The following is a 23594-nucleotide window of genomic DNA, read 5'->3' on the forward strand; positions in this document are numbered from 1 at the left end:
GGTCATGTTAGCAGCAGGGATGTCACAGGATAAGTCCAGAGCAGAAACAATTGTGAAGATAACCTTGTTCAGGATTTGTTACCTCTGAGCAGTGAAACAGAAATGAGAATGGAACTGCCCTTCCTTGGAGAAAGCTCCAAGGTACCCCCAGCAACCAATCCAAATCTTCTCTTATCTTTGGCTAGAGTGGATACCATTATTACTGGAAAACAGTATGACTGTTTATTTTTAAAAACATCTTCATGCAACCCAATGGAAAGACAAACCTATGATGCTTTAGTAAGTGATTTATTTTACTTATCTCATTTGTATTCCCAAGTCAATATTCTTTTTTTAAATCAACACATGATTTGGTTTTAAAAAGGCACTGTAGCCTTGTCCAGTGTGCAGAATATTTAAGTCCAGCTAAAAGTTCATCAGCGATAAATTAGTGTAATTCACACATAAAAATGCTCTTCATGTTTACATTTTAGGCCATAAACTGGCTTCAACTTTCTTAAAAAGTAGGCACTTAAAACCTCCTGCATTTGGCCAAAAATAACATCCATCAGTTTTTGGTTGCTGAATAACTCCAGCAGCACTTATCAGATCAATACGCACAGCTGATCATTAGGTATTCTCATCCCAATGTAGAAATCGAAGCTTCAGTCTTCCTTGCTCTTTCTTATTCCCGTTGTTTCACAGAAAGGTGTAATGTGTTTGAAGACCACGGCTGGAATTTTCATGCAGAATAAGTCACAGCAGCTGTCTCCTGAGCAATTTGAAACAGACCTTGTTGGACCATCTGAAGCATGTGCACGTTCTTCAACAGGAAGACTCCAATACCCAATCGCTCAGAGGGGTTGCTTAGTCTTAGCTAAGACTAAGCACTGATGCTAAGTGTTACTCATCAGGCACTGACTTATAGGGACTGTTTCTTTTGTCACACATTGTTTAACCATGGATCGTGATGGTCCAGAATGGACAGCATTTTTCTTTGTCCTGAGCCACAGGAAAACTTGGTTATTTTGATGTTTGACCAGATATACTGATACAGAACCCATCCTACTTGTCCCTGAGCCAAAAATATTTGTTCCAATGGTGCTGGCTATTTCAACAATCAGTTAACAACAGGGTAAAGCCATGCCATTATTTCCCAGAATAACCAGGGTAAGGAGGGGGTGGGGGATACTGTATCGAAGTCTGTGGAGTTGGAGTATAAGGTGGAGGTAGATCAACAGGGTACTCCATTTCATGTTCGTAACTATATGGTGGTGGAGTCACTAAAATGGGAGAAGGAAGAAGAAGTAGTTAAAAAAACAGTATTTTTCGTATGCATACGTTTTCTAGTTGACATCCAGACTTCCATAGAACAGATAGATAAAGTCTATTGGCAACATATATTTACTTTCTTCAGACTGTCACTATACTTTCACTTTATGTCAGGGCAAGTCCTTGATCATTGCCTTTTTTTACTGCTTATCCTTGTGACCACAGACTTGTGCTGTTAACGGTGTTTGAGCGGCCATATGGCAAATGATACCAGGATGACGTGGCAGAGAACTACTGTTTTTCAGAGGAGAAAGGCTGGGTTTTCATCAGATCTCTTCATCTCATCCTCTTCATCAGCACTATAGATTTATGTTGCCTAAAAATGATTACGTAGGCAGGGCCTTCACTGATCTCTGAAACACTCTTTGGATCCCCAGAAGATGCGTGACATGCCATGTCAAACAGAGCAGAAAGCTCCTTGCAGCACAGCAGCATCACAGCCTCTGGGGCAAATCTGGACATCTTTCTAGGATGCTCCCAGGTCTCAAGCTGAGGAATAACAGAGCTTTCATTTTATTCTCTCTGAAGGAGACTTCTGAGGAGAGCCCTGTGTTTGTAAACCAGATCAGTCAGTCAGGAAAAAAAAACAAAACCACACAAAAATACTTGGAAATAGCTGAAAACCTTTTCTTCAATTACTTCTACTAACCACAGAGGAGGATTAATTCAGTGATCAAAAAGACAGTAAGTGCTGCAGAATTGCAGTGTGGTAGGAACTGAAGGCCTCATATAAAAACCCTATTACAGCAGTGTATGAATTTTAAGCCTGAATCTGCTTTCTCAGTTCATGACACCATGGAGGCCTTTCAATCCCAGCAGACTGGAATCAAAATGTCACTTAAACAGAAAGAAAACAGAAACCTGAGATGTTAGCAATGGGGAGAAGAGACTCGAGGCTCAGTGTGGCAGGAAGAGCACAGCCTGCTCTCTGAAAACCTTTCTGCCCCCGTGGCTGAGGCCAAAGGAAAAGTGTTTCCTCACTTGCTGTTCTGGCAATGGAAGGGGGAAATACTGGACATAAACCTTACAGAAAATCCACTAAAGAAGTGTTCATGACAGTGGGGAAAACAGCATTTTGGAGCTTGGGCCATCCTCCAAAAAGTGCTGCTGCTGAGATGAAGAATTGCTCAGAGGAAGAGGGGGAATGCAAAGACAAATTGTCTGGAGGTGGAGAGATGGGGGTGAGTCATAGCCAGAGCAGACTTGGGGAGGAAAAGGCTACAGCCCCAGAGCCTTCATTTTGCTGTCATTTTTACAGCTTGTGGTGACTGCTAGATTCTAAAGTGGCTCTTCAGCAAATGATGGTAGGGAATATTGCAGTTTTATTTCATTACTCATCTCTCTATGCAAAACAATGTTGCCATGATAAGGATGATTACAGCTGGTTTTAGTTTAAAGGAAAAGCGAGAGGATGGGGGAGAGAACAGACACTAAGAGCAGTGGATGTGATGAAAGAAGACATCCTAAATATTGCATAGCTTGCCTTTAAGTATACTTAATGCACCTGGGGTTTGCAGCAACCTTTGCAACTGAAGGGAATATAAAATCAAGGGATCTCTAAGAGTGGGAGGAGGGGACTTCATCTGTGAAAAACCATTGCCTTTTATTACAGCGAACTCTCAGTCATCCCTAGGCAGTTGCTCCTGGATTTGTAATTAATCATGTCACCAAAGCAGAGACATAGCTGTGCAGCATAAACACTGATGCTGCTCCCAGGATCAGCTCTGCTCTTCAACAATGCATCCACATTCACACAGTGAGGGTCCCACAAAAATGACCCTAGTAGCCTAACGGAGAACTGCCCTTGGTGCTCCTGTACCTAACTCTTCTCAAGCGGGGAGCTAATAGGTATGGTGCAGAGAGCAGCTCTGCACAGAGCTACTTCAGAAACTACCAGATGTACCAGCTCCTGTTCACCAAAGGCACAGCTACATTGGAACAAGGCATATAAGGGCCCCTACTGTCCTCTGGGGTGCATCAGAGCCTGGCTCTGTGCCTCCTCTGGTGCTGCTCTGCTTGTGAAAAAATACTATATCAAAACCGTGTAATACACCGACTTGCTGAGCACATCTAGTACTTAGCTGGAGATGACATGCACTGTCAGACCCCTGCTATCTTTCACCAAGCACAAGAGACATCTCTGCTGCTTGCTCCAAGTTCTCACTGGTTCAGAACAAGGAAGAAAACCAATTGATTTCTCACCAGAGTGCCTCTGGCATGTGGAGAAAACCCATCCAGCACAACACAGTGCTGCTCTGAGTGGGGCTTGAGTGTGCTGATGTGACATCTGGCCAGACTTCATTAGCCCACTGCCCTAATGAACCCTGTGTGCACTGAGCTATCTTGTGATTCTCCAGCAGGGAGCCATGCTGCTCCCTGCAGATCAGGAAGAGTTTTCACTGTGAAGCCAGGATTACCCACAGCTACACCTGCACCAGGAGCTCAGGCCCCAGTTGCACCTGGCCTCCTTACCCGGGTAGGTGCTGATGGTGTTGACGTGTGCTGTCCGGATGACCCCCACTCGGGTGCCACGGTTGTTCTTCATGCACATGCAGATACAGATGGCAATCCCGGCAATCACTCCCATGATGAATACGATGCCGAAAACAATTCCAGCTATTGCCGTGCCTCTGCAAAGGGAATGGAAATACACAGTAAGTCTCAGCCAAGTAATGTTTAAAAAAGAAACAGGATTCTTTCCTCAGGAGTGGCCTCAATTTGAGCGAAAAACCAACCAAAGTGCATACTGATTACTGCAAATGCTACGATTTTTGACCCATGAGGATTTCTGGATAGAAGAAATGAAAGGTTTTAGAGATCTATGTTTTGAAGTCACCTTTGTAATTGTGCCAGATCACTCTCTTGACTTACTTATTGTTCGTGAAATCTTCTCATTCCAGGACCTTCTGCATTTCAACAACCAAATATCACCAAGAATAATTTCCTCCCTTTCTCCTCATCACACAAGGCTTCTTTTTCCTAAAGGCATTGGTATGATTTTCTTTTCAAAAGAAAGTGCAAGCTACTCCCAGTAATATATTCCAGAAGCATCCCAAAGCGTCTGCATGCTGTGCTTCCACAAGAATGTTTTTGTCTTTATTTTATCTTGGGTCAAAAAGTCCTTTTGCTCTGCTCCTGAGCCCAGCGATTAAGGAGAGCCTGCTCTTCTTGAGGGTGAGCAGCAAAAAGCAAAGCAAGTGCCCATCCTTTTGCACAGCTGCTGCTGCAGCCAGCGCAAGTATTTGAGGCTTAAATGATTTCTTTTAAAATGGTCCAAGGGAAGGAATTTAGCACAGCCCCTGAAGTAATGAATCAGACTTTCCTTGAAATCATACAGAGAAAGGACAGGAAGCCTCATCTCACTGACACACAGGAGAAAAGCCTCACTAAGAGGCATTGAGGAGCTCCCAATAATACCGAGGGCAAAATGAGCCTTTCTCATGAACATACAGTTCACCGGGGTTTGCTGTTAGGCACAGGAAGTGAAACCACATGTGAATGACAGTATTATATAGCCTGTCCTTTTATGAAACAAAGCAGCAACCTGACAGAAATGTTCTTTGTGAATGTCTTCTACCAGCAAAGATTTCAGATAGCAGCCTTGCTGGAAACTTTTTCACTGGACATTTTATTCAACCCAAACTGACAGTTTGGTCAACAGAAATAAGCTCCGCTAGGAATTACTGTAGTGCAGAGAAAAAAAGCAGGTACAGCAGTACCACAAAGATAAATAATGAAAGGAGTCTAAACACAGTTTAGCTTCCCCATACCAACATGGCAGTAAGCAGCAGGCCTGGCTTCCAACATGCTGATAGCCTATTAGCTTCCACAAAGTCAGCAAGAGTCAGAGTACACTCAATATCTGAAAAATCGGGACTGAAAAATCCTTTTATTGAGGAACCAAAGTATGAATTTAAGTTTGTTTTTAGGTAACAATAGGTACCAGCTATTCAGGAACTTGGATATGATTTGCAGTACAAATACAGGGTTGTACAGCACAAGCAAACACAGTTTGCTATCTTACTAAAATACTCTACTGGGGAGCTAAAATCACTCTCTGCTGTTATGTAGCAATAAATGAAGGGTGTGCAGGGACAGTAAGCCTGTTAGTATTTTGCAGAACACATAAAGGTTGAACTTATGAAATGCTAACTCATGGCAGCAAGCACTTGGCCACAAAACCAGTAGTTTAAAAGCCATTTTGGAGTATTGCTGAGACCAAGCATTTTGGTATTCACCAGCATGAACAGCTGCTTACAGACATCTCCACTTTAACTTCACCTTCACCAGGAGCACTGTGGTGACAGGGAATGCTCTTACATGCACACCACTCCTCACTCAGGTAGAAGAAACAGAAGCACCAACCAGTGGCCTCAGGACCTGTGCTGCATACCTGCAATCCAAGTAGGCCCTGCCAGGCCAGTGTCCCAGAAGTCCCAGAAACTGCAACACTTTTGTGCACTCCTGACTGGCTGCACACTCAGAAAAAGGTAACTTCCAGCCAAAATGCTGACAGATGTGGGTAATGCACAAAATGGTACACGCTTATGGCTAATATATAATGCAGTTACTTTCCAAGAGATAAATTAGAAGTTCTATCTTAATAAAGTCCAATTTAAATACCGTTCAAATAAGAATTTCTCAGCTGTCTCCAGAGGCAAAGTTATATGGATACCATTTGGTTACCTGCCCCAAGCCATGGGTTGCACAAGCACCATAGAACACACGCCTCATGAACCAGTGCTCATCAGACACCCCGGCTTGCATTCTTTCTTTCCCCTTCTTCATGAACTGTTATTGCTCTAGAGCAGTGTCTCTCCACTAATTCAAATGCAGATTCAATGATAACCAACATGAGAAATAAGAGTGTTCGTAAGGAAAGGAAAAAAGACAGGAGAACGTTGGATACTATCTTCAAGAGAAGTTTTCATTGCTCCCAGGAAGTTACAGACACTTATCTACTTGCCAGCTTGCTTTGGATGACAGAAGTGAGAATCGAGGCCTTCCTTGCAGCCCTGCAGGTTCCCCTGGTCTCCCTTGGGCAGAGCTGGTTGACCATCCTTGTTCTGCCCCTACACAGAGGCCCATCCAGGTCTTCCCTTGTCTGAAATTCACAGAGAGCTAGGTCTAAACATAACCTCTGCCAGGACAGAGAACCTGGTTCAGTAAGCAAATTAAGGAGTATCAGCTAAAGGATTCTTGTGCTGTTCTCCTGCATGGCTCCTGCTGGTACTGCTATCAACTGGAACCAAAAACGGTCATCAAAGAAAATATTCATCTGCTTGGCTCTGTTGACAAAGCTGCTAAGTGCAAGTCTTGTTTGTGGCTCTGAAACCAGGACAGAAAGTAGTTTAAATAGCCAGGCCTACCGCTGCTTCTGCATTCACATTTTCACACCGCAGTGGTAAATTTAGACCAGCCATGGGCAGTTACGCAGAGAGAGCCTGAGATACAGAGATGTAGGTCACTTTTAAAATCTGGCTGCAGCCTGATTGAGCATCAGCAGACAGGCATTTGCTGGCTTTGGTGGGATCCTGATCAGAGCCACAGTCACACAGGTTGAACTGCTACAGCAACTGAGTGTTCTACTTTAAGGGGTACTGGTGGGGATGAAATGGGGAGACGTGCTCTGCAAGGGAGCAAAGGCAATGACTGAACCACATGCACACCCTGCTGCAGGGATCCTCAGCACCTGCTCCTTACAACAGCTCTGGCAGAACCCCGTGATGATATCTTCCATTTTATCTCCACCACAAAGCTTTTCAAGGGAACCTGCCTAAGGGATAAAGGACACTGTAGAGCAAAAGAAGACCTAGAAACCACACAGCAGAGTCACACAGCAGCTAGGAAGTTTGAAATAGAGGGAAAACTTTGAAATTGAACAATTTAAAGGAAAACATTATGCAAAGTCATGTACAGAAGCAAAAACATAGGATGAGAAAAAGTGCCAAAGAACAATGCACAGGAAAGTAAAGAGGGAGAGAAGGAAAATAACTTTAAAATGTGGAAGTGTCAAACAAAACTGTGAGGGTAAAAATCACATACAAAGAAGCAGCTTTGGGAGTGTTTCTAGCAACATCTAACTTGGAAAGAATATAAATCTCATTTATGGCTTAATGCTGCTGGTCAGAGAGCCCAGTGCAGGGGATCAGAACCATGGCGGGGCTGGAGACAAGCAGAGAGCATGGCCACAGCGCCCAGGGACAGACATGCCACTGCTTGCTGGGCCTGGTGACCTGGATGTTTTACACAGCTGATAGGGCATCACCAGCTGCTGCTCCAGTCTGGGAATGTTACAGCTGAGATGACCAGAGAATAGGAGAGAAACTGAAGAGCAATCCTGTTCCTTCAAGTCTTACCAAGCAAAAATGAAATTCATTTGGTGCCATTTTGCCCTTCAGAAGGCTGGAGATTTGGGATGAAGGCAAGCAAAGTGGATGACAAGTCTGCTCAGATAAGCACTGCATCCAAGGTCATCTCCACCTTGGGGCCTAAAATCTTACAGCTCAACAGGTTAGTGCTTCCAAAAGGAAGCACAGGCATCTATTTTTAAGCGTATAAGTGTATGACCAAAATCTGGGAGCCAAGTCTCTGTAGCCTGCACTGCTATATGGCATGGACTTCCTAGTTTGTTGTCATCCTTATAATGCAGTAGTTTTTCCTTCTTGGGTTCTGCCCTGACTTTAAATGTGGTATTGCCTGGAGCATAACATCTTGCCCGGAAGCCTGGTTTATTAGTACAAAACTTCAAAGATGAGAAAAAGCCTTTCCAACACCTTTTTCAGAAAGCCCACAGACCATAATGCTGTCCTCCAAAGATGATGATGGGGGGGCAGGTTTGTGCATCTATCACTATCCTTGCTAGGCAGCACCCCTGAGTGCCTCCCAGGGATCGGGTGCTGTCTGGTGCACTGCTGACTATCCCTATCTCTTTGTCTTCTAGTTGTACATGTGCATGTGTTGTTTTTCAAAAGCATGTCTTTTCTCTTGATTTCTGTTTCCTTCAGCCCTCTCCCTCCCTGGCAGACCTTTAAAGGCTTCCTTAAGCTGGAAAATGCGATAAGAGCAAGTAGCCAAAAAGATGCCTACAGAAGACTGAAAAAGAAATGCAAAAACCTGTGTTTCCCTCAGCCTCCACTAATGGTTTGCAGCTCAACAACTCTCTAACCCAGACACGTATGTTCATGTTTTAACTGGATCCCTTTCTGCACTGCCCACTATTTTATAGACCTTTAGCATCACACCTGGCAGCCAGCTCCCACCCATCCTGCACGATCCCTATTCTGGTTGCCCCATGTATGGTGAATTTGATCATTCTGGTTACCCATACTTGCCCTTCTCATCCTATTTTGTTGTCTTTTGAGGGCTGCATGCAGCAGTCAGAATGCAGCAGATGCACGTACTACACAGAGGCATATTAAATTTTTTTCCTAGACAATCCATGGTATTGGATCGGGGCTTTTTGGTTGTCAAACGACTGGGAGATGAGATTTTATGGAACTATGTACCATAATTCCAAGTCTTATTTCTGAGAGGTAACATCAGCTTAGAGTTATTCTTTCAGGTGGGAGTTAGGGCTGTTTTTTCCATTATGCATTAGATAATGCTCATGGGTCCTGGGTTTCCTGCTATGAGGTCCGGACATGTGTCTTCTGCTGCAGGGCACAGGCTAACCTGGCAAAGGAGAATTTATGCCACTAGATTTTCAAAAATCCAGCTCATTCCATAGTGTTCTATCAATTTAGAAACTATCACTGCAGAAGTGGTAGAGCTGTGCACCAAAGATGCATTTCTATTGGCATGAAGGTCTTTTCATTCTGTAATAGCTTATGTTAGCAATCTTACTGAAATTTGACTGACTATAGCAAGAAGTTCTTAGAAGCATATGAAGATCAGTATTCCCACTTTGCCTCCACCGTATTTCATTACCCTTTGACTGCAAGAATGATGTGTCATTTTCAGTCTTCCCTTTGATCAGCTGATCTCTTCCACTTCATTATCTTTCCTAATTTCCAGTACTTTTTTAGTCCTCCATTAATTTCTTGCCAATCCTTTGTGATCTGCTGGCACTGCATCTCTACAATAATAATAATGCACCTAATACAATTTGGAATACTACAGCTAATACTAATATTTATTCTCCCCCCACACACACTTTTTGAGAATTCAAAAAGAAGCGGATATAGGTTTGTTGTTGTTGTTGTTCATTCTTTTTAAATGATTTTCTGGGATAAAATATAGAGAAATCAATGATGTTTGATCTTCTGATCCAGCGATCGACATCTTGAAAAATGTATTCTCTGAACTCTTAATCAGAGTCGATGTTACTTGCAGAGAGAGGGTGCTATTTATTTAATTCGGTCAGCAAACCTCCGTTTACTCTGACAGCAGAAGTGTAGCAGTCTCACATGCAGTCTTCTCTTGATTGCACGGGAGCAAGCAGTCCTGCTCTGGGCTTGTTTCCCATCCTCACAATTGCTCTGTTCTTCTAATAAGTGCAGAACCATGTAGTGAGTGCTCCTCCAAGTGGCTTTACTGCCATGGGCAGTTTGGCTTTATGTCCAGGGCACCTCAAGAACCCCTCAGCTATAAATGAATTACAGACATTCTGTGGATTTTGTACTGGGCTGCTGGAAGTAAAAACCTAGTAAAAACTGCAGCCACATTTAAAGGATAAAACCAGTTTACTGAAGCTTACAACACTGCTATCTGGTTGAAGGGACTGCCCCACTGTTCTGTGCTGGCATGGCCTCAACTTGAGTTTTGGGTGTCTCAATGTAAGGACATAAAACTATTAAAAAGTGTCCAAAGGAGGGCTATGAAGATGGTGAAGATGGCTTCATGGGTTCCTGGGCAGTCTGATCTAGTGGTTAGAAACCCTGCCCACAGCATGGGGATTGGAACTAGATGATCTATGATGTCCCTTCCAATTCAAGCCATTCTATGATTTCTGCTATATTCCAGGTACCTACGGCTGAGCCTGCAGCCTTCTCTCCACAGTTCTACTACCACAGGAGGAAGAAACTAGGATAACACAGACTGAAAAATCATCAAACCAGTGAAACAGTCAGCTGGATGCTGCCTCCTGTCTTAAATTGAATTAGTTTGCAGAGTAGCAGCTCAAACCATCTAGCTTGCCTATAAAGTTTAGCTTTGCAAACCATACATAGGCAAAATTCCTACCAGAACCTCCTTTAAAGGCATGTTTTACAGCATTAGGAAGATAGTGATTTGATTGTACCTGTAAACAAATCCTGTCTATTAAATCTGGGTACAAACTGTATTTGGATGGTATTTCCCTCTTTTGTTCCTATTCAGTTGGATCTAAGGTGTGCTGCCAATGTTTAATTCCTTCATTTTTTTTTCCCTCTGTGCCCATCTCTCTCTGCCTTATTATTTTCACAAGATTACTAACTTAAGCAGCAAAATATTCTGAGTCATAGGTGTACAATGAAAAGGTAGTGGGTAAACATCCTGACCTCCTTCTTTCCAGGTACTGACAACCGGTCACCATTTGAGACTTCTCCATGTAGTTAAACTACCTAATCTTGCAAAAGGTTAAAGGCCAGTACTTTCTGTCTTTTAGTATTACCAATGTAAGAGCAATAAGATACCTTCTACAGCTTGTTAAAAAGCTGTAGAGCCAATGAAGTGTAACCGGTGCACTTGCAAAACCACAGAGAAAGTCGTATAAACTGCAAAACAAAAGACCTGTAATTACAGCTTGTTCTGGTTTGGGCAGAGGCTCTTTGGACAATCTGCCTTTTGAGAAATACATAGACATTTTATGCCTATTTCCTTTATGCCAAACCATAGGCTTTTCTGCTGGAGGTGCTGCTTGACCAGGAGGGCTGCAAAGTGCTTAAAATAAGTGATTCTGTAAAGGTGTGTATGGCCTTAGGCAGCCACTAAAGTAATGGGAGGGCAGAGAAAGCAAGCAGTAGCACCCTTGTCACTGTTTCTGAACTGCTTCCTCTGCCCCCACTCCATGAGACTGACACCTGCCCTGCTCATTTTGTGGAAGGCAGGAATCACTGTTTCCCTCTACCTTAAGGGACGGCCTGGAGCAGGGCTGTCTCAGAAACAATGTAATATACAGAGGGAATGATGCATGAAACACAGCTGGGAGGTGCACACTGCCATACAGCAACCACAGCACTTAACACACAGTAGTGTTATTAACTGGTCGTGGTTAAGCAAACACATTTTTATCAGTCTCAGACTGTCCAGCATTTTCATCGGACTGGTTTTGTCTGGCTGGCAGTTCAAATATTTCAGAACATTAATACATATATATATGTATATATAAATGCTATATAAATGCACATTTAAATTTAGATATTTTAAAAGTCAGAAATACAGAAGAATGGCAGGGTGAAGGGAGAAAGATTTTTTCTTTTTCTTTCTTTCTTTTTTTTTTTTTTTTTAATTTATCCAAAGGAATTCTAATTAAGATGCTGTCCAAGTTTCCAGTTACAATTTTCCACCTTCATCCCCCCCTTGCCTTCCATCAGTTCCTCTTGTCCCACCCTTCCCTGTTCAGACATCCTCTCCTGTCCCCTGCAGTCATGACCTTCCCTCACCCTGTAATGTGCTTCACATGTTTTCCTGGAAAGGAAGCAGAAGCCATAATGCAATTTCCACTGCTCAAAATGTTCCTCATTGAAGGTCCAGCCCAGTGTTGTCTTAAATAGAAAATCATGGCACAACTGCACCTAAAGCACCTTTCCTTATTTCAGGCATTTATATTCATGTTATGCCTGAAGTTTGCATTGCTGACTGAGCCTGTCTTTAAAATGCCTTCTCAATCAACAACAGTAGGAAAGGTTGAAATCACTGCCCAACTTGCAGCTCCCTGAGAGTCAAAAGTGCAGTGTCAGGACGATGTGGTAGGTTTCCAAGATCATAACACCAGCAAACCCAGTGGTAACTCGCCTTTGGCACCAGCAAACCCAGTGGTAACTTGCCTTTGGCACCAACCTGTTCACTGGGTAGAAAAGCTTTAGAGAAACCCAGGAATATTCTGCAAACGCTTGAATTTGCAAACTCCATGAGCTCAGCGCAATCCTGCAGTTCCCTTCCAGGGAAGCTCTTACTGTAAGAGTCCAATTCACTGAAAGAAGAGAGACTTAATTTAAGTATTAGGATGCAATTCATTACTCAGAGGGTAGTGAGGTATTTGCATGGCTGCCCAGAAAAGCTGTGGTGCCCTATCCTTGGAGATGCTCAAGGCTGGGTTGGATGGGGTCCTGGGCAGCCTAAGCTGCTAAGGAGCAGCTCTGTCCACAGCAGGGGTTGGGGCTGGTTGGGCTCTGAGGGCCCTTCCAACCCAAGCCATACTAAGATTCTGATGGCTCCATGCTTTGAGCCTGTATCAAACCCAGGAAGCAGCCAGTGATCTGCCAAGGAACAACCTGCATAGGGCTAACCAGTTGGTTGGAGGAATTTGTGAGAAGTCATTCAGGGCACAGAAGGCTTTCTCTTAACAACCCCGATTGTGTGACCTAGCTACTAGTCCTGAACCATGCGGCACAAGCCAAGACAACTATGAGTGAGTGTCCTTCGCCGTCCTCTGGAGGGAAAATAAGGAAAGAAATTAAATTGGTTGTTGGAAAAAACAGCAACAACAAAATAAACAGCACTCTTCTCTGTGTTTCATTTGGGTAGCGGGGTGAAAGAAGACAGGCGTCAGGGTGACTTTCCTCAGCTTCTGAGAACTTGGACATGATTCCTGGCCATGGCACCATTCAGGCTTTCCTAGAAACACTCACGTTGGCACGGCAGAGCAGGATCAGGTGGCTTAGGAGGGCAGTGCTGGAAAAGCTTCCCCTTTTCTATTCTGAGTGGCAGTACAAATTCGCAATAAACTCAGATGGCCACGTGTCTCTAGCCCAAACTCAATGACTCAGTCAACTGAGGTAACTGCACTTTTGTTTTTTGCCAGCTAAATCCTTTTCAGGATAGTGCTGTCTTTGAGAGGCAAAATGACACCAAATATAGCTCCAAGAGAGGGTGATTATTTGGTTTACTAATGAGAAACCTGTTTGCATTATGTGTATGTGCCTCTTCTATTCTGTGACCCTGAAGTTTCCCAGTTCCCTTCTGGGGCTCCTACACAGGCTGTGCTTCATGCATTCTATCTCAAAATACTGTACAAGAGGGAAAAGCTCAAACTTGCTATCTCGCATTCAGTCCATGCTTCATATAAAAATGCATGCTGCTGACTCAAGATCTTCCCAATTACGGAAAAGTTGAGGCCAACTGAAACATTTTTTTCCTTCTTTGTGGTCAGACAAAAGTATCCTAGAAAAAAATCTAGTAGTTCACATAAATTGCTAAGTAAGACATATTTTAATATTGAAAGATTTCCGCTTAGATGCAATGTAGCCCCTAAATACACACTTGGCGAATCACTGCAGAGAACTGCACTATCAGCTCCCAAGAGAGACAGCAAAATCCAAACATGAACTTTCAGAGCAATGAAGACTGCAGTGTGCAGATGGAGAAGCCACAGACCAGATATTACAAAGCTAATTGCAGATCTTTTTTATGCCAACTGAACTGGAATGGAAGGGCATTACAGACACTGTCATCCCTGAAATGCTCCCTGCTCATTCAGCCCAGTTGGGGATCTTGTCATTCTCCCTTAGGAGAGATCACAGACCTTGTTCTGGCACAGTTGGATATGTCCTTATATATTCAAAAATTGCATGGAACCTCAAATCAGCCAGAACATTTATTTGCAAGGAAGCATTTTTTCATCACAAATCACTTCCCTCTGAAACAAGTAGTGTCCAGCAGAGCTGAGAATGTTATTGCAGCATTTGGTGGCTTGAATACTTGATAATACTCTCTTTCACTGGCAAGATCTTGGATTTTTATCAAAACTGTACTTTAAACTCTAGTTTCACCATTTTTGTTACTTCTCTTCTTAATAGCAACAGCTCCTGCCTCGCTCTGCCTTGAAGACTTTAGGATGCTTTAGGGATGTCCCTACATCAGTGGCTGTTTCAGCCTCCTCTGCACTTTGGGCGCTGCTTCCTTCAGCTTGAGGTGGGGCAACAACAACCAAGTGAAAATAACATAAAATAAAGTAACAAAGTAATAGAAAATGAACAGATGATTCTAAACAGTGCTACTTTATGGATCTGAAAAAAATTGACTCAGAACATAAACTGTACCCCCAAAATGCATTTATGATTTACTAAACTGCAACTCAGAAGGATTTACTACTTATAGAATTCTGCCCGGTAGAGAAATGAAAAACATGTAGATTTGATTTTTTTTATATTATTATTATTTTTTTCGGAAGTGAGTAATCTGAAGTAACTCCTGGAAGATCTGGCAGGAAAAGTCTGGATTAAGAGATTATTCAGCTTCACATATTACTTGATTCAATTTTAAAAAGAAAACCATAATTTATGTGCATCGCCTAAGTAACAGTGAAAGAGCTTTAAAAAAGGCAGTGCTAGCTAATACAGTGCTTTTTGAGTCTAAATAAATCTATCTGGGCTTTGAATTATCCAGCATAGGGGGATTTTTCCCTCATGTCTTCCAATAAAAATAATAAGACACTGAGAGTTTAATTTTAGAAATTCTGGAGCAGACAAAGAAAAAAATGTTTTTCATCTTCTCTTTCCATCTCCTTTTTCTAATGCACTTTAATACTCAGCTCTCTTACTCCTGTGAAAGCAATAAAAGAGACACTTCTGCATTATTTTCTGCGTCAGATTTATAGCACCAATTGCATTTTTCTTGTTCATTCTTTCTTAACAGGTGCTGTGCTGGAGCCTATGAAGACCACAGAGACACAGGCCAATGGACACTATGGATGTATCACAGAATCACAGAACTGTGGGGGTTGGAATGGACCTCAAGAGATTGAGTCCATCTCCCCTGCTAAAACAAGTACCCTACATCAGGCCTGAGAGGTAGGCGTCCAGACAGGTCTTGATTATCTCTATAGAAGGAGGCTCCATAAACTGTCTGGGACACCTGTTCCAGTGCTGTCACCCTTACCATAGAGAAATTATTCTACGTTAGTATGAAACTTCCTGTGTTCTAGTTTTAGACCATTACTCCTTGTCCTATCTCTACACACCACTAAGAAGAGCCTGGCCTCATCCATTTGCCTCCCACCTCCCTTTAGATATTTATAATAGTTATCAGATCTTCTCTCAGACTTTCCTCATACAGGAGATAGTCCAGACCCTTACTCATCTTTGTGGCCCTCCACTGGACTCCTTCCAGGAGATCCCTGTCTTTTTTGAACTTGGGAGCCCCAAACTGGACAAAGTAGACTAACTGTGGCCTCACCAGGGCAGAGTAGAGGAGGGAGGATCACCTCCTTCAACATGTTGGCCATGCTTTTTTTTAACGCACCCCAGGATACCACTGGCCTTCTCGGCCACAAGGGCACACTGCTGGCTCATGGACAACCTGTTGTCCACCAGGAGCCCAGGTCCTTTTCTGCAGATCTCCTCTCCAGCAGGTTATCCCCTAACTAGTATTGATGCCTTCAGTTATTCCTCCCCAGGTGCAGGGCTCAGCACTTGCTCTTGTTAAACCTTATTAGGTTCTTCCCTGCCCAACTCTCCAGGCTGTCCATGTCTTCCTGAATGACAGCACAGCCTTCTGGTGTGTCAGCCATTCCTCCCAGCTTTGTATCATCAGCAAACTTGCTGAGGGTACACTCTATCCCTTCATCTAGGTCATTGATGAAGATGTTGAACAAGGCCAGACCCAGCACTGACCCTTGGGGAGCACCACTGGTTACAGGCCTACAACCAGACACTGTGTTGCTGATGACTATTCTCTGAGCTCTGCCAATCAGCTGGTTCTCAGTCCACCTCACTGTTTATTCATCTATCCCACACTTTCTAAGTTTCATAACAAGGATGTTGTAGGAGAAGATCGCCGTGGTTCGCTGCTTCGGAGCTGCCCCTGGCAGAGCTGAGGCTGTTTATCGCGGGGTGTCCAGGGGATTCGCTCGGCTTTTCCCTCATCCATCCGAGGTAGGAGCAGCCCGGCAGCTCGAGAGAGAGCGGCCCACGTGGAGGGGGCGTTCCCAGGCTACACGTGGAGGGGGCGTTGCCAAGGCTACAGCGGGATATTTAAACGGGTGCAAACCCGGCAGAGACCCTTTTGATCGCCGTGGTTCGCTGCTTCGGAGCTGCCCCTGGCAGAGCTGAGGCTGTTTATCGCGGGGTGTCCAGGGGATTCGCTCGGCTTTTCCCTCATCCATCCGAGGTAGGAGCAGCCCGGCAGCTCGAGAGAGAGCGGCCCACGTGGAGGGGGCGTTCCCAGGCTACACGTGGAGGGGGCGTTGCCAAGGCTACAGCGGGATATTTAAACGGGTGCAAACCCGGCAGAGACCCTTTTGATCGCCGTGGTTCGCTGCTTCGGAGCTGCCCCTGGCAGAGCTGAGGCTGTTTATCGCGGGGTGTCCAGGGGATTCGCTCGGCTTTTCCCTCATCCATCCGAGGTAGGAGCAGCCCGGCAGCTCGAGAGAGAGCGGCCCACGTGGAGGGGGCGTTCCCAGGCTACACGTGGAGGGGGCGTTGCCAAGGCAACGGTTCTCCACCCTCGCCCTCTTCTTCTTTAAAAGGCCTTGAGGAGGGCAGGGGCTTCGCCCCTGCCCACACGGAAGAAGAGGAACAACCTTGTCTCTGTGAAGGGTAAAGGTAAGTGCAGGTCTACCTGTCAGCATTCTAATACCGGGTCGTGGGCAGCACCACCACTAACAGGGTCCAGACAGAGCTGCTTGTCAAAACTTGGTAAAACTTTTCTGATTTTGCTAGTGGGGTCTTCTGGGTTGCTATGGCTCCCTCCCGGAGGAAGGTAACTGCCAGGAAAGATGTGGAAACCCAGACAGAGGTCCCCAGCACAGGTAGGAGGAAGGCTGCTGCCAGGAGGAGTGTGGAGACCCAGACCGAGGTCCACAAGCGGCACGCTAGCGTGCAAGTCACAGGCTGCAGTGAGTGTCACAGCCTGGCCCTTGAAGTGCCAGTCGATGGCAGCTGTGCCTGTTTCAGGTGTGACCAGATAAATGATCTGCTTAGTATGGTGGTCTGCCTGAAGGAAGAGGTTGAGAGGTTGAGGTCCATTAAAGATAGTGAAAATGAAATCGACTGGTGGTGCCAGGCCCTATTGGCCTCAGGATCCCGGAACATAGCTGAGGCTCCCCAAGGAGCATGTCCCCCCCGGTTGCCTCACAAACAGGTTATAGAAAGGAGTATGCAGACAGACGGTGCTCCTGCCACAGTGCACCCTCAGCCTTCCCCTACACCTAGCAATTCAAATGAAGAGCTAAGGGGTGTGGGACTGTCGGTGGAGCCTCTGTCCTACAGTAGCCGATCGGACCAAAATAGTTTGAGAGAAAAGGATGGGTGGAAACAAATACCAGCTAGGCGTGCTGGGTATCCCCGCCCACGACCATGCTCGGTTCCCCAGGTGCCTCTGCAAAATAGGTTTGAGGCCCTGGAACCCGTGGAAGAGGTGAGCGTGGATGTAGAGGCAGGCCCACCTGTGAGGGAGCCTCGGGGTAAGCGGTCACACCCACGCCTCAAGACTTCCTCCACGAGGAAGGATAGAAGGGTAGTTGTCATAGGTGACTCCCTTCTGCGAGGAACAGAAGGCCCTATATGCCGGCCCGACCCTACACACAGAGAAGTGTGCTGCCTCCCTGGGGCGCGAGTCAGGGACATTGCTGGGAGACTTCCCAATCTGATCCGGCCTACTGACTACTATCCCCTGCTGATAATTCAGGCTGGCAGTGAGGAAGTCAGTAGGAAAAGCCTGAAGGTCATAAAAGATGACTTCAGGAGACTGGGGAGGGTAGTTGACAGTACAGGTGTACAAGTGGTTATTACATCTGTACCTTCAGTGACAGGGAGGGATACTGAGTTGGGCCTAAAAACCCACCTCTTAAACAAATGGATAAGGAGTTGGTGCCGACATAGGAGTTTTGGGTTTTTTGATCATGGGAGAATTTACTCGGCTCCTGACATGACAGCTGCAGATGGAAGCGGCCTGTCTCCAAGGGGTAGGAGGGTTCTAGCCGAGGAACTGTCAGGACTAATTGACAGGTGTTTAAACTAGGTACGAAGGGGGAAGGGGACAAAATGAGGGCCGCTGGGTCTGAGGCGGCAGTTCAAGGCTTAAAGCAGAGCGTGTTGGGTGCTGACAAAGGGGTTCAAAGGCATGGAGAGAGGTGGGGAGATGCTCCTTCTCTCAAGTGCCTGTATACTAATGCGCGAAGCATGGGGAATAAACAGGAAGAATTGGAGTTTTGTGTGCGATCGCATGGCTATGATCTCATTGCGATCACAGAGACGTGGTGGGACAGCTCGCATGACTGGAATGTTGTCATGGAGGGCTATGTCCTTTTTAGGAAAGATCGGCTAGCAAGGCGGGGTGGTGGAGTTGCTCTTTATGTGAGAGAGCAGCTAGAATGTATTGAACTCCACCTGGGGGAGAGTGATGTAGCAGTCGAGAGCTTGTGGGTGAGAATCAAGGGCCAGGCTGGTAAGGGGGACACTGTAGTGGGTGTGTACTACAGGCCTCCTGATCAGGAAGAGGAGGTTGATGAGGCCTTCCGTAGCCAACTGGAAGTGGCATCACGCTCCCGGGCGTTGGTACTTTTGGGGGATTTCAATTATCCAAATATTTGCTGGACGACCAATATGGCCAAGCATGCGCGGTCCAGACAATTCTTGCAGTGTATTGAAGATAACTTTCTAATGCAGATGGTCGAGGTACCGACGCGGGGCGGGGTGCTGCTGGACCTTATTCTTACCAACAAGGAAGGACTCGTTAAGGAAGTAAAAGTCGGGGGTAACTTGGGTTGTAGCGACCATGAGATGGTGGAGTTCGAGATCCTGAGCGGAGGAAGCAAAACAAAAAGTAGGATTGCTACCCTGGACTTCAGGAGAGCCAACTTTGATCTCCTCCGGGACTTACTTGGGGCCATCCCGTGGGCCAGGGTGCTAGAAGGCAAGGGGGCCTGTGAGAGCTGGCTAGCATTCAAACGGCTCCTCTTCCAGGCTCAGGATCAGTGCGTCCCTGCAACTAAGAAGTCAGGAAAAGGTGCCAGGAGACCTGCGTGGATGAGTAAGGAACTCATGTGCAAGCTCCGCAGAAAGAAGAAAGTACACGATATGTGGAAAAAGGGTCTGGCCACTTGGGAACAATATAAGAATGTAGTCAGGGACTGCCGAGATGCGACCAGGAAGGCTAAAGCCCACCTGGAGCTGAATCTAGCTAAGGAGATAAAGGATAATAAAAAAGGGTTTTTTAAGTACATTAACAGCAAAAGGAAGGCTAGGGAGAATGTGGGCCCCATACTAAGTGAGGGGGGTGTTCTGGTAACGGGGGATGCTGAGAAGGCGGAAATACTGAACGCCTTCTTTGCCTCTGTCTTTAGTGAAAGGGCTCTCCCCCAGGAATCCCAGTCCCCGGTGGTTGATGAGAGAATCTGGGGAATGGGAGATTTCCCTTTAGTCAGGGAAGAGGTGGTCCGTGAGTGCTTAGGAAACATTAAGGTCCATAAATCCATGGGACCTGATGGGGTGCACCCGCGGGTGCTGAGAGAGCTGGCGGAGGTTATTGCTAAGCCGCTCTCTGTAATTTTTCAAAGGTCTTGGAGAACTGGGGAGGTGCCTGAAGACTGGAGGATGGCCAATGTCACCCCAGTCTTCAAAAAGGGCAAGAAGGATGACCCGGGTAATTATAGGCCAGTCAGCCTCACCTCTGTCCCAGGGAAGGTGATGGAACAGCTTGTGCTGGATGCCATCTCCAGACAACTGGGAGAAAAGGAGGTTATCAGGAGTACTCAGCATGGGTTCACCAAGGGGAGGTCGTGCTCGACCAACCTGGTGGCCTTTTATGAAGATGTCACTAGCTGGGTGGACGGGGGGAGAGCGGTAGATGTAGTCTACCTTGATTTCAGTAAGGCTTTTGATACGGTCCCCCATGACATCCTTATAACAAAGCTGAGGAAGTATGGGATAGATGAGTGGACGGTGAAGTGGATCGAGAATTGGCTGACTGGCAGAGTGCAGAGGGTTGTCGTTGGCGGTGCGGTGTCTGGCTGGAGGCCTGTGACTAGTGGTGTCCCCCAGGGGTCTGTGCTGGGTCCAGTCTTGTTCAACATCTTCATCAACGACCTTGATGAGGGGATAGTGGCCACCCTCAGCAAGTTTGCTGATGACACGAAGCTGGGAGGATTGGCTGACACGCCTGAAGGCTGTGCGGCCATTCAGAGAGACCTGGACAGGCTGGAGAGCTGGGCAGTAAGAAACCGGATGAGGTTTAACATAAGCAAGTGTAGAGTCTTGCATCTTGGTAGAAATAATTGCATACACCAGTACAGGTTGGGGGAAGACCTGCTGGAGAGGAGCTCTGCTGAGAGGGACCTGGGCGTCCTGGTGGACGACAGGTTGGCCATGAGCCAGCAGTGTGCCCTTGTAGCCAAAAAGGCCAATGGCATTCTGGGGTGCATTAAAAAGAGCGTAGCCAGCAGGTCAAGGGAGGTGATCCTCCCCCTCTACTCTGCCCTGGTGAGGCCTCATCTGGAATACTGTGTCCAGTTCTGGGCTCCCCAGTACAAAAAAGACAGGGATCTCTTGGAAAGAGTCCAGCGGAGGGCCACAAAGATGGTGAAGGGCCTGGACCATCTCCCCTACGAGGAGAGACTTAGGGAACTGGGTCTGTTTAGCCTTGAGAAAAGAAGGCTGAGAGGGGACTTGATCCAGGTTTATAAATACCTGAGGTGTGGGAGCTATAGTGGCGAGGCTGGTCTCTTTTCAGTAGTGCGTGGGGACAGGACTAGGGGCAATGGGCTGAAACTCCAGCATAGGAAGTTCCGCACGAATGTGCGCAAGAACTTCTTTACGGTGAGGGTGACGGAGCACTGGAACAGGCTGCCCAGGGAGGTGGTGGAGTCTCCTTCTCTGGAGATATTCAAGACCCGCCTGGACGCCTACCTGTGCGACGTGGTGTAGGGAGCCTGCTTTGGCAGGGGGGTTGGACTCGATGATCTCTAGAGGTCCCTTCCAACCCCTATAATTCTGTGATTCTGTGATTCTGTGATTCTGTGAAGATGTCAAATGCCTTGCTGAAGGTATAAACATACACTGTAAAACATGAAACATGCTGAAGGTATACACTGACTAGTCCTGATATTCTTCTCATTCACTTGCTTGGAGATGACATCCAGAACAAGTTGTTCCATCGTCTTTCCAGGAATGGAGGTGATGCTGACTGGCCTGTAGTTTGCCAGATTCTTCTTCTTGCCCTTTTTTGAAGAGTGGAATAGCACTGTCTATCCTCCAGTCTTCAGGCACCTCTCCCATTTGCCAAGACTTGTCAAAGATGATAGAGAGAGGTTCAGCAATCACCTCTGCCAGTTCTCTCAGCATATGTGGGGGCATCCCATTGGGTCCCACAGATTTGTGTGAGTTGGTTTTGGCTACATACTCTCTGACCAGATCCTTTTTGACCAACTGAAACTCTTCCTTTATGCAGACTCTCTCTCTCTCTTACACTCCATGGTCTGGGATTCCCGACAGCTAGTCTTAGCACTAAAGACTGAAGCAAAGAAGCCTTGAGGATCTCTGAATCAATGTCCCTTGTTACTGAGGGGGTAACTTCATTTAATATGGGACCCACATTTCCCCTAGTCTTCCTTTTACTGTTGATGCGCTTAAAAAAACCTTTCTTGTTATCCTTTACCTTCTTTGCAAGGTTTAATTCCAAGAGGGCTGTAGCCTTCCTCATTGCATCCCTACAGTACCTGACAACACTCTCACACTCTTCCTAGGTGGATAGGCCCTTTTCCCACATTTCAAGGACCCTCTTCTTTCCTTTCACTTTATCCTTGAGTTCCTTACAGGCCTCTTGCCAACTTTTCCCAACTTCTTACTCTGATATTGAGCTTGGAAGAAGTGGTGTTTAAGTGACAGCCAGCTCTCATGGGTCCGCTTACCTTCTACTGCTCTAGCCCATGGACTAGAGCAGTAGAAGAGTAGACTGCCCATGGACTACAGCAGTAGAGCCCAAGACCTCCAAGTAGGTCTTTGAAGAAGTCAAAGATGACTCCCCTGAAGTCCAGGGTAGCAAATCTACTTATTACTCTGCTTCTTCCACACAAGATCTTGAACTCCACCATCTCGTGATTGCTATATCTTAAGCTTTCCCCAGTCATTACATCCCTGACCAGCCCTTCCTTGTTACTTGAAACAAGTTCAAGTGGCGCATCTCCCTTGTTGGCTCCTCTACAACCTGCATTGGAAAGTTATCATCAAGGCACTAGAGGAACTGCCTGGACCTTGTGTGCTTGGCCATGTTGCTTATCCAAGAAATATCAGGATGGCTGAAATAGATCACCATTCGTGAAAACCTACAATGAACTTATTTACATAAGACTTTGCAGGATTCAAGCGTTATTATGTAGTATAAGCAAATTATGGTTTGGAATACCCTTGTTAAGTATGCATGAAGTGCCATTTACAAATTTAAAGTGAGTTAAGTGCTTTGGTATATGAATCATTTTATATTTCTTTAGAAAATGACTATGAGTCAGAAAACTAAAAAAACCTGAAAAATAAACTTTAATTATGAAAGCGTTCTGTAGCTTTTGCAGGTTCCACAAAATGATAAAAGCTGCTATAATTGAAGGCTGCTATGCTGAGAATGCAGAAGTCACTATGAGATAAAAATGTATGCACATGCTACATTAAGTAATACTGAGCTAGACTTGACCTCTTCCACCTCAGCATTTTGGAGGCTGGAGAAGAGCCAGTTCTGATGTCTCAGCTATATCTTCCCTTACAAGCTCAAGAGATCCTTACTTGCCTGCACCGACTGGGTGAAGGACAGGGAAAGCCCCCAAGCAGTGAGGCACAGCAGACTGAGAACCCTCCCTCCCCTAACCCAGGAGGTATCATTTATTCCTGTAGAGCCATTCAGCAGACACCCTGATGCCTCTTTAGTCCCTTCTGCCCAGACCTCAGCATCACTTCACCTTGCTTTTTATGCTAACAATGCAGCAGTGTCCTGATGCCTTCAGGCATAGATCCCAGTGCCTTCTTCCTCCCATGCAGGGAGGTGAGAAGCACTCTCCCTGAAGGCCCCACTTGGCAACCTCAGGAATGAACTTAAACATATGCTTAGGTTTAAATATAACTCTCCCAAGGAAGTCAACAGACTCCACGTACTTTGCTGAACAGAAGCTTAAATCTGTTGTCTGTCAAACAATTAAAATGTTATCCTTCCATTTTCGT

At 45.7% G+C, this 23594-nt stretch overlaps 1 protein-coding gene across 1 annotated transcript in view; it reads right to left on the reverse strand.

Annotated features, from left to right (window-relative positions):
* Positions 1–270: 270 nt before the first annotated feature.
* The window catches only part of CYYR1 (cysteine and tyrosine rich 1), a 60746-nt gene continuing 37422 nt past the window's right edge, over positions 271–23594 (reverse strand). Inside the window, exons 3-4 of the mRNA XM_072353099.1 lie at positions 3784–3941; positions 271–1262 (exon numbers count right to left, since the gene is read on the reverse strand). Of these exons, the coding sequence (XP_072209200.1) occupies positions 1129–1262; positions 3784–3941 (292 nt within the window). The 3' untranslated portion in view covers positions 271–1128. The remainder of the gene's footprint in view (positions 1263–3783; positions 3942–23594) is intronic.

The sequence above is a fragment of the Excalfactoria chinensis genome, chromosome 1, assembly GCF_039878825.1.
Source record: "Excalfactoria chinensis isolate bCotChi1 chromosome 1, bCotChi1.hap2, whole genome shotgun sequence".
NCBI classification, from domain to species: domain Eukaryota; kingdom Metazoa; phylum Chordata; class Aves; order Galliformes; family Phasianidae; genus Excalfactoria; species Excalfactoria chinensis.